The sequence below is a fragment of the Erythranthe guttata genome, chromosome 11 (genome assembly GCF_056151865.1).
Source record: "Erythranthe guttata isolate IM_541 chromosome 11, IM_541, whole genome shotgun sequence".
Taxonomy (NCBI): domain Eukaryota; kingdom Viridiplantae; phylum Streptophyta; class Magnoliopsida; order Lamiales; family Phrymaceae; genus Erythranthe; species Erythranthe guttata.
Window position 1 is genome coordinate 10,242,221 of NC_142543.1, and position 10,632 is coordinate 10,252,852.

The window sequence follows — 10,632 nt, forward strand, 5'->3', positions numbered from 1 at the left end:
CTTAAAATATAATATTCATGAAAGAATATGTATATGTAGTAATTTTTAAATAATGTACAAATGTTAAATAAGAAACACTTAAAAACATACCAAGATTAAATTGTCTAATAAACAATTGAATATTACATATTATCAATTGCGTGCCCACTAAGCGATTTGTGAAAATGACATAGGAATTTGCCACATGTCATTCAAAGAGGGCATAAATCCTCTTTTTATATAATATGTAGACTAGCAAGGTGGTCCTATGCTTATAATTATGTATGATTTTATTCCGTAGATACATTTACAAACCAAAAATGAAAAAAATGAATAATCAAATAAGTAAAAGAAAAATATATGTTCTAATTTGTGAAGTCATGAATGCTCACATTAATTTGTCTCTTATTTCATAGTGATAGTTGAAATAATCTCACTTTTCTTGTATTTCTATGCAAAATTGCATTTTGAATTTATGAGGTGTGAATTCATGGTTTTTTGAACGTTACGATTGTCTTGGTCAAAATATTAGTACTTGAAATTTGAATATCAGGTAATCTTCAATATACTTTTTTTTATTTGTCTTTTCTTCTTCTTCGTATCTTCTTTTAGGAATACATTTTGTATTCTTTTCTAGGTTTAGGTCTAGCAATATCCACCACATTCGTTATCCCTAGCACGAAGCGATGTTCATTTGTTGGGAGAAATATTTACTCCTTTTATTAAACTTTTGATGTATTTTCTATTTTATCGATAATAAGATTTTGTTATAATTATATAGAATTGAATTCTCCTTGAATAATTTAATAGGATATGGGCACAATTAAGTATAAATTTAAGGCATGTGGTTACGCACCTCCAATCACCCCGATGGTGACAATTATCGGCAGCCGCTACAACCAATGCAGACGAATTTAGGGGGTAACAAAGGACCAGCTGCGAGAGAAATACACCGTGGGAAAAATATTTTCAATTTGGGGCACAAAAGGAGAAATCGAAGCTTATTGTCTCACGGCCGGTTTCAGAAGGTCACCACCAAATTATCATCGACGGAACGAATGCGAACTTGATAAACAATCCAGTCCGGTTTCATAAGAGTGGAAAACAGGCATCATCTGCTTTTCGAAAAACTATCAAAATCACTGCTAATTCTCGCAAGAAGAAGGCTATATGGAAGTGAGTATTGAGGATAGAGAGATCTCCGGAAAACGATAGTTGCTTGGTGCTCGTGAGGAAGAACTTAGTTCAACGGCGGAGACTGCGGCGCAGTCCCGCCGGGATCAATCAGTTGTTTATTCTGGAATTGTCAAGGGCTCGGGGCACCCTTGACAATTCATGTTCTCGGAGACATTCACCGGGATTATAGGCCCATGCTTGTGTTTCTTTCGGAAATGAAAGCAACACCCTGTTTGATTCAAAAGCTCACACGACTATGGAATTTAAACGGATTTGGTGTGGATAAGGTTGGCAACTCGGGGGGTTTAGCTCTGTTTTGGCAGAAAGAGATTGCGGTAGATCTTATTAATTACTCGAACAACCATATCGATACGGAGGTTCTACAGAGGAACTATAACAGCAAATGGTGAGTGACTGGCTTCTACGGTTTTCCTGAAATATCCCGCAGTCATGATTCTTGGGCTCTTCTCCGCCATCTTAGTAACCACAGAGACTTACCATGGGTAATCGGCGTCGATTATAACGAAATTCTTAGCAATAATGAAAAAGAAGGAGGCCCCACTCGGCTACCATCGCAAATTGAACCTTTTCGTGAGGCTCTCGACGATTGTGGATTGGTGGATCTAGGTTTCCAAGGGCCCCGACTCACTTGGTCCAATAATCGGAGCTACCCTTATACTGTACGATGTCGACTCGATTGTGCATGCGCTAATACAGGTTGCTCTCTTAAATTTCCGAGAGCTACGCTCCACCATATGGCATACCCAGGGTTGGATCATATTCCTCTTCGACTTGTCCTTGACACCCCGCAAGCGGGATACGACAGAAGGCAACGTCGTCCCTTTCGATTTGAAGCTACATGGCTTCGACGAGATGATTGTGAAGCTCTCGTTCAAAACCAGTGGTCGAGGGAGGGGTCAGGGAACTCGATTGACTCTGTCTTGAGGAAGAAAGAGGGCTGCCGCCTGGCACTAATCCATTGGAGTAAATATGTGGTTAAGGCACCACACAAACGAATTGAGCAGCTGAATAAACTCCTCCACCGATTACACGCAGCCATGGAAACCGAAGCCACCAAGGAGGAAATTCGTCTGGTGAAGATGGAACTGGAGAAGGCATATGAGATAATGACATATATTGGAAGCAACGCAGCAAGATACAATGGATTCAGGAAGGTGATCGCAAAAAAAAATTCTTCCATGCGAAGGCTACTACTAGCCACCGAACTAATAGAGTAGAACGATTGAGGGATGCTGACGGGGTGTGGAAGGAATCTCATGATGAGATCGAGCAAATTATCTCAGGCTATTTCGACCAGTTATTCACATCGACCGCTCCTAATATGCATGAGATAGACGAGGTCCTGGTGAACGTGGAAAACAAGATCTCGAGTGCGGGCAGTCAAACTCTTTCCATGCCTTTCACCGCGGATGAGGTAACTAGAGCCATTTCACAAATGGCTCCCCTTAAATCCTCCGGCCCTGATGGCCTCCCCGCTATTTTCTTCACTAAATATTGGCACATCCTATGATCAGATGTGTTATCTTGTGTCCTTGACTTCGTTAATCATCACAAACTTCCTCCTGAGCTAAATTATACCTATATTGTATTGATCCCCAAGGTGAACAATCCACAGAAAATCATATATTATAGACCCATTAGCCTATGCAACGTGATTTATAAATTTGGCTCTAAAGTGATTGCTAATTGTTTCAAGCTTGTTGTGAATGACTTAATCTCACAAACCCAGTCCGCCTTTGTTCCGAAACGTTTTATCTCTGATAATGTCCTTGTTGCATATGAAATCAATCATTTTATCAAATTAAACTCTAAGAAGAATACGAATTATATGGCTATTAAATTGGACATTAGTAAGGCTTACTATCGTATTGAATGGTGTTTTCTTAAAAATATTTTATTACCATTTGGTTTACCACCTGGCTTTGTGGATCTGATTATGCTTTGTGTTTCGTCGGTCTCATTCTCTTTCCTCTTCAATGGTTCGCAGTTTGGCTCGGTGTACCCATCACGCAGATTACGACAAGGCGATCCTTTATCTCCTTACCTCTTCATTTGCTGTGCAGAGGCATTAATTGCCATGGTTACTAGGGCGACAGAAAGTGGCTCCTTTCAGGGAGTACAGATTGCTCCGAATGCCCCTACGATATCGAGTTTATACTTTGCGGATGATACACTCATATTTGGCCAAGCAACTGAGGAATACGCTACTACACTGAGGAACATTCTCATGACGTATGCACGAGTGTCGGGGCAGGAAATCAACATTGAGAAATCCACCATGTGTTTCAGTTCGGCGACCCCTCTGGACCGACGGAATGCTATATACGGGATTCTCGGTTTCCGAGTAGTGGACAACCACGATAAATACTTGGGCATGCCGACATCGATGGGTCGAACAAACAAGGAGATTTTCTCATATCTTCGGGATCGGGTTTGGGCTAGAATTAAAGGGTAGGGAGAGAAATAACTTTTGCAAGCCGGAAAAGAAGTCCTTATTAAATCTGTACTCCAAGCAATCCCAGCCTACATTATGAGTTGCTTCTTTCTCCCGACCGGTCTTGTTTTGTAAATTGAGAGAGTCATATGTCGGTTTTGGTGGAGCAAGGGAGAATCTCAAGGCATGGCGTGGGTCTTGTGGAAAGAGCTATGTAAATCGAAGGAGCACGGTGGACTTGGATTTCGGGACTTATGGATTTTTAATGTGGCCTTAATACTGAAACAAGCGGGGCGTATTTTGACTCACCCGAACCTGCTTTTGTCAAGCATTATGGCTGCCCACTATTTTCCACACGGAAATATGTTTTTGGTAGGAAGTGGCAATCGGCCATCGACAACTTGGAGGTGCATTTGGAAGACAATTCCGTATCTCAAAATGGGATTACGACGTCGGATTGGCAACCAAAATGACACCTCTATCTGGGCCGACCCATGCCTGCGGGAAGGGGGAAGCTTCAAAATCCTCACATCTCGGCCAATATCAGCTGCATTCCCGGATCGGGTCTCCGATTTGGTTGAACCAGGATCTAATTCGTGGGATTTGAACCTTGTGAAGAGTATTTTCTGGCCGGTGGATGTGGCGAGGATACTAGGGACCCCGTTGGGGGGTCCCCACATGAAAGATATTCAGATATGGCATTACTCGAAGCAAGGAAATTATACAGTGAAATCAGCATACCATATGATTCTAAATGGGCTTGCACAATCAATTCAACGGGGAGATGGAAATCATGGATCAAACAGCGGCACTATTAATCGTGACTGGAAGGTTATTTGGAAAATGCAACTACCACCCAAGATCAAACATTTCCTATGGAGCCTATGTGGGAATAGCTTACCTACCAACGATGAACTTCACCGGCGGCGTATTATTCCTTCCCCCCAATGCACCCGCTGCGGAACATCAAAAGAAACGGCGCTCCATGTCATCACAACCTGTAGTGGCCTGAACTCGGTTTGGTTGCAACCTCCATTGGACCATCATTATATTCTTACCCAACATCACCCTGGCAGTGGCTTCTCGACAAGAAACATGCGCTAGATGGTGATATTTTTTTATGGGCGATGGTTGTTGCATGGAAAGAGTGGGACCGTCGAAATAGAGAGGTACATCAAGAAGAGGGGATACATGTTGATGATCTGCCCCATTGTTGTCGATTTTCCCTTCTGAATTTCAAGTCAGCCCAAATCCGACCAACCCCTACTTTGAACCAAGCTCATCCTACTGAATGGAAACCACCGGAAATAGGAAAGATTAAGATTAATTTTGATGCATCAATACGGTATGGAGAACTACGGCGGGTGGTAGCTGTTGTGGCAAGAAACCATGAAGGTCGTTGTTTCGGATGGAAAGTAATAAAGAGACATGGCAATCTCAATCTAGTAGAAGGGGAGGCACTTGCTGCTCAACATGCCCTTTTGTTCGCCGCCTCGAACGGATGGGAAGATATTATTCTTGAAGGGGACTCACTCCAAGTTATTCGGGCGCTTCGCTCAGGTTGTGGAGAATTACTATCGTATTGTGAGATTATCGACAAATGTGTTTATTCTCTTAGTGCTTTTTCTAATTTTTATTATTCATTTGTTAAGAGAACGGGCAACAGATTGGCCCATGCTCTCACCCAATTGCACTGTACTACTACTTTGGAAGGCCTCGAACTTCCACCTGCTTTGGCTAATATAGGCTAATACGATGATTCTGTTCTCCTAAAATAAAGTATAAATTTAAGGGGTAATATGCTATGGGCCCCTTAAATCAAATATAATTTGAACTAAATGACAAGTCTAAATCCAATATTTTACTTAAATCCTTAGTTTGAAATAATACATGACTCACATCCTTAATTTTTCTTTTATCCCTATTTTGCCCTTATTGAAATCATATAATTTCACGTATCTCAACCCAGATTTATTTATTTTCTTTAATCTTCTCTCTCTCTCTCTCTCTCTCTCTCTCTCTCTCTCTCTCTCTCTCTCTCTCTCTCTCTCTCTCTCTCTCTCGTTATCAACCCAGATTTATTTATTTTCTTTAATCTTCTCTCTCGCCTTTCTCTTTCCCCCCGATCCCTCTTTTTTTTCTGTCAATTTCCTATTTTTTTTTCTCTCACCTCTCTAACTCTATCTCTCTCTCTCCGGTAAGCACAAAGGCCGGGGCCGACGGCGGAGGGAATAGGAGCGGGGCCGACGGGGAAAGTGGTGGTGGAGGCGGCGGCGACTGCGTGGTGGAGGAAGCAGGGTTATTTTTTTTCTTCTTCTTTATATATATATATATATATATATATATATATATATATATATATATATATATATACTATCTCTGCAGTGGGTGTAGATTTTGATTATTAAGTTCAATGAAACTACCATGTCGGTATATAATGTCAACGTTACAATCATCCTTCCTTAGATTTGCTATTTTTCTTATTGTTTGTATAGATATGTTAATATTTTGATTAATTGCATATGATTTTATTGATCTTTAAGAGATTTTGTTTAGCTTGGGTCTGATTTGCTACTTTATTTGACTTGTTGCCGGTCATTAAGAACGTTCTTAGGGCGAGATGATTGCGTGGTGGCATACGTTAGGGTTAAACATGGCAGATCTAGGTTTAGGCGGATCTAGGTTTTTCAAAAACAGGTAGGTGACAATAAATCCGGCAGCTGTGCTGTGGTTGCAGGGGTTTCACGGCGGCTGTGTTGATTGCTAGGGTTGGTGACGGCTGGGAGTTGTTGGTGGCTAGGGTTTGGAATAGTATACTGTAGTAAACCACAGTATACCGTTGTACACCATAGTAAACCGTAGTATACTATAGTACATCGTAGTAATGTTTTTGTACTGTATACTATATGAGCAACCATATGGTGTACGATAAATTGAACTTCAAGTTTTAGATGCCTGCAAGCACGATAGTGACTACGGTGACTATATATAACTACATTAATTGATAGAAGATAAAATTAAAATTAAAAAAGATAAATAACATGTCTTTTTTATTTTTTGTAATTTTCAATGTTATGTAGAAAAAAAAGGAAAAATAAATTCTTTTTTTTTTTATATATAATAGTGTATAAAATGGTAAAATCACGAAACAAAAAAAAGACAAACGAGTATTCTGTAAAAAAAAAATTTAAAACGTAAGATGGAAAAATGAAAAACATAGAAAAATGATAAACGCAGTTTGAATTTACTTAATGAAAAATTTGAATTTTGTACTGGAGGGGAATTTTTGGAATGAATTTTATGAAGTATGTGAAACAAAGATTTAGTTGGACTTGTCATTTAGTTCTAATAATTTTTGTCACCACGGACCTATATCTTAAGGCCCCTTAAATTTAAAGGGTAAATTACGAAACCCCCTAAACGTAGATTATATAACAAAAACCACCTTCACCTATTCGTAATTACCAAAAATCCACTGAAGTTTGTTTCTGTCTCAAACCAACCCTCTTACGATGTGACCTCACGAAATTTTTTTTTATTTCAGGGAATTGACTTTACACAATTTCAGTTTTTTTCTTTTATTTATCACCTATTTAACATAAGGTATAATAGATTGTACACGTTTACTATTAAAAAACTCGAGCAATAGTTAATCGGATGGTGATTTTGGTTATTACGGATAGGTGAGGTGTTTTTCATTATTTAATCTAAGTTCAGGGGTGTTTTTGTAATTTATCCAAATTTAAATGTATGTCATATAGATCTACTAGTACTACACCCATGCGATGCATGTGATATTAATCGTAAAACAAATATTTAATAATAAAAAAGTTCTCTAAATAGTAAGATCAATTGTTGATAAGGAAAAGTAGTGGAAAATATTAAAAAAAGAAAACTAATTTGCACGGTGTAAGTGATGAAATAAGCCGAAATAAGTGAAAAAACTAAACATTGAAGGTTTTAATTTCCGCATTCAAAGAGTGAATATATCATTGGTCCCAAAGTTTAACAACCATAATGACATATCTCCGTTCAAAACTTGAATTTGATCCATACAATCAGTCTTATTGTGTTTGACATCAACCGCCCTAAATGGATGTTAAGAATCCAATCTAGTGCAATTGACCTGCATATTTGGTACAATAATCATACAAAATATATAAAAACGTTACCAAAACAGTACCAATATTAATGTTTAATGACATAAAATCAATCTAAAAAAATACATTCATTAATAATAATGAGCGAAGTCTATAGCTGTTGGGTAACAGGCACGTGTACGCAGCGGAAAACAAAAATTTTATGCGATTTAAACGACTTTAAAACACATAAACACATGCCCGTTAATTGAAAACAATTAATTGCGTACCTTTGCGCTTCCAGCGAAATTAAAAACAACATACATGCTTAATTATTCAACCGAATTTAAATCAATTAGCATGCTCGCGTTTAAATCAAATAACATGCTCGCAACATAAAAGACGATTTCATGTAATCACATAAAATCATACAAGAACGAACATACAAATTTAATTTAAACATAATCGAATTCATCAACAATTGATTCGAAGGTTTACCTCTTGAAGCGTGAGGTAGACACACCAAGCAAAGTGGGATTGCTACGGAAACCAATCCGTACAATTCGGGGCAGCAGCGGTTGAGCGGCAGCAGCGGCGAGAAGAACCACGGCGGCGCGTGTGACTCATGCGCGGTCTTCAGGCGGCGCGTGGGGATGCGTGCGGCTTCGACTCGTGCGCTGCTCCTCGATTCTTCGATCTTCCTCCTCTCGGATTTCACCTCGTATACTTCGATCTACTAAACACGTGGCACAAGACACGTAATAGTTAGAAATAACGGAAGAAAAGAAAGAAGGAAAGGAATACCGAAAGGGATCGGCCAACGGATGGCCGATTCCGGCGAGACGGCGGCGGCGACGGCGGTGGTGGCTGCGGGAGATTGTGGCTGAGAGAGAGAGGGACGGCTAGGGTTAGGGTTAGGTCTTGTGTTTTTTTGTGCAAGACCTATAAATCATGTATTTATGGTGTCTTGCATAAAACCCTAACGGGCTTAAGTTGGACCGGGCCCAACAGCTTAAGTTCGTTAGTTCTTTTACTTGCTCGTCTCTCTCATTTCAATGATCGGAAAATTGTAACGATTACATTTTCGGAATCGTTATAATTTCCTCGTCATTACGAGTGCCAATTCTCAATTTCCAACTTTCCAAAAGTGGAAACCCTAATTCAGTGCACTTTCTAAATTTGGAAACTTCCCGATTTAGAAAGTTCACTAATACGTTTGCCTATTCTTTTCCTTTTCTTATTCTCATTCATAATTCCAAATTACGAATGTTGGACCCAATCATATTGACTTCCAGTCATGCAAAGATAAACCATTTTTTCTCTGACCGTTTATTCAAAGATCTCATGTGCACGAGCAGTGTGACCCTCGATGGTTCAGGTGTAAGCTAGCCGTGGGCCCACAACCCTTTGTGGTCAAAACTCGTCACTTAGAGTTACGATTAAGATGAAGCTCGTTTCACCTTAATCAACCAACGAATCAAGATTGGCGTCTAGCAACTACGCGTCATGATTCCCTAGATACAAATGAAGTGCCTGCAAGAACCTTCAGATATAGTTAACGTACAGTACGGTCCCTTCGATTCATATGTCCCGATTTATATGTTCAATGACGGTGCGATCGTTCTAAGTGTTGTAATCGTTACGTGCATGACTTAGAGAATCGAATTCTCTAATCATCACTTAGTCAGCTCTGGCCAGAGACTTAGAATGATTACAAACTTTCAGAACACACAGGACATCCAAGACTATTCTAGCGATCGAATCCCCGACTACAATGCACAGACCTCCCACTAGATTTCGGACTGCACGAACACTGGCCCTTGGGATGGTCCTCGGTGGAACTCAGGGACAGGTCACGATACAGCTGGTCCTCTAGTGAAGTTACGGTGATGTCTAGGTCATAAGGACTAATGGTGTACAACTATACCATAGATATCTCTACTCGATTATTGAGAACCACTTAGAGATTTCTAGGGTGAGGGAGTTCAGTGAACTCGTCAACTTACGAGCACCCACTTATGCATGCCGATATCACAATATCGTTTAGTGATGAGATGCAGTACACATACACTAAGTGCTAGTCTCTTAATGGGAAAGGCCGATATCCTTATTGGTGGCGTAACCCTTCGACTAGGAACATGTTTAACAGTTATAATACTAAAGTAAATATCTCACGATCCTAACGATCATTTACTCGTACTTGTAATAACTGTAAGGAATGTATCTATGCTTGTGACAAAGGGACAAAGATATAGAATGCCAAGTCGTTTTATCATTAATACGAATAAAGGTTCGTTTATTACAATAATAAATACGAAAGACCACAGCCACATGTTGTCTTGTTGGTCACCTACTCTAACAATCTCCCACTTGACCTAAAGCCAACTACCTATGAATCGTAATCCCATCGACTCTCGATGTTTCTCGTGGAATGATCTCGGTAAAGGCTTCGTGAAGGGGTCTGCAACGTTCTCTTCCGAGGTGACTCGGTCTACTTTAACTTCACCTCTATCAATGATCTTTCGGATCACATGATACTTTCTCAGAATATGCTTGGACTTCTGATGAGATCTCGGCTCCTTAGCTTGCGCCAAGGCTCCGGTGTCATCACAGTACAACAGTACTGGATCACTAGCACTAGGAATGACACCCAACTCTTGGATGAACTTCCTTATCCAAGTCCCTCCCTTTGCAGCTTCAGACGCTGCCATGTATTCCGCTTCGGTACTGGAATCAGCCGTCGTGCTTTACTTGGAACTCTTCCAACACACGGCACCACCATTAAGCGTGAATAGAAATCCAGAGTTCGACTTTGAGTCGTCCACATCCGATTGAAAACTAGAGTCGGTAAAGCCCTCTAATTTCAACTCGGCACCCCCATAGACCAAAAATATATCCTTAGTCCTTCGCAAGTACTTGAGGATATATTTCACGGCCTTCCAG

The 10,632-nt window shown here is 40.1% G+C and overlaps 1 protein-coding gene and 1 long non-coding RNA gene across 2 annotated transcripts; both read left to right on the forward strand.

The window, feature by feature from the left end:
• The first annotated feature begins 818 nt into the window (after window positions 1-818).
• LOC148766987 (uncharacterized) lies at window positions 819-3,413 on the forward strand. Its single transcript, XR_016034226.1, has 3 exons — window positions 819-2,225; window positions 2,374-2,761; window positions 3,164-3,413. It is a non-coding gene; the product is annotated as an uncharacterized LOC148766987 (long non-coding RNA).
• A 383-nt stretch (window positions 3,414-3,796) lies between these two features.
• Window positions 3,797-5,361, forward strand: LOC148766988 (uncharacterized). The gene is made up of 2 exons (XM_088825888.1): window positions 3,797-4,441; window positions 4,687-5,361. Exons 1-2 carry the CDS (start codon window positions 3,797-3,799, stop codon window positions 5,359-5,361), a joined length of 1,320 nt encoding a protein of 439 aa, XP_088682014.1.
• Window positions 5,362-10,632: the final 5,271 nt, after the last annotated feature.

Excerpts from the sequence above, each read along its gene's own strand:
- LOC148766988 (XM_088825888.1), top strand. The coding sequence starts at position 3,797 with ATGGCGTGGGTCTTGTGGAAAGAGCTATGTAAATCGAAGGAGCACGGT. Across the intron at positions 4,442-4,686 it reads CTATTAATCGTGACTGGAAG|TGGCTTCTCGACAAGAAACA; the intron begins GTTATTTGGAAA and ends TCACCCTGGCAG.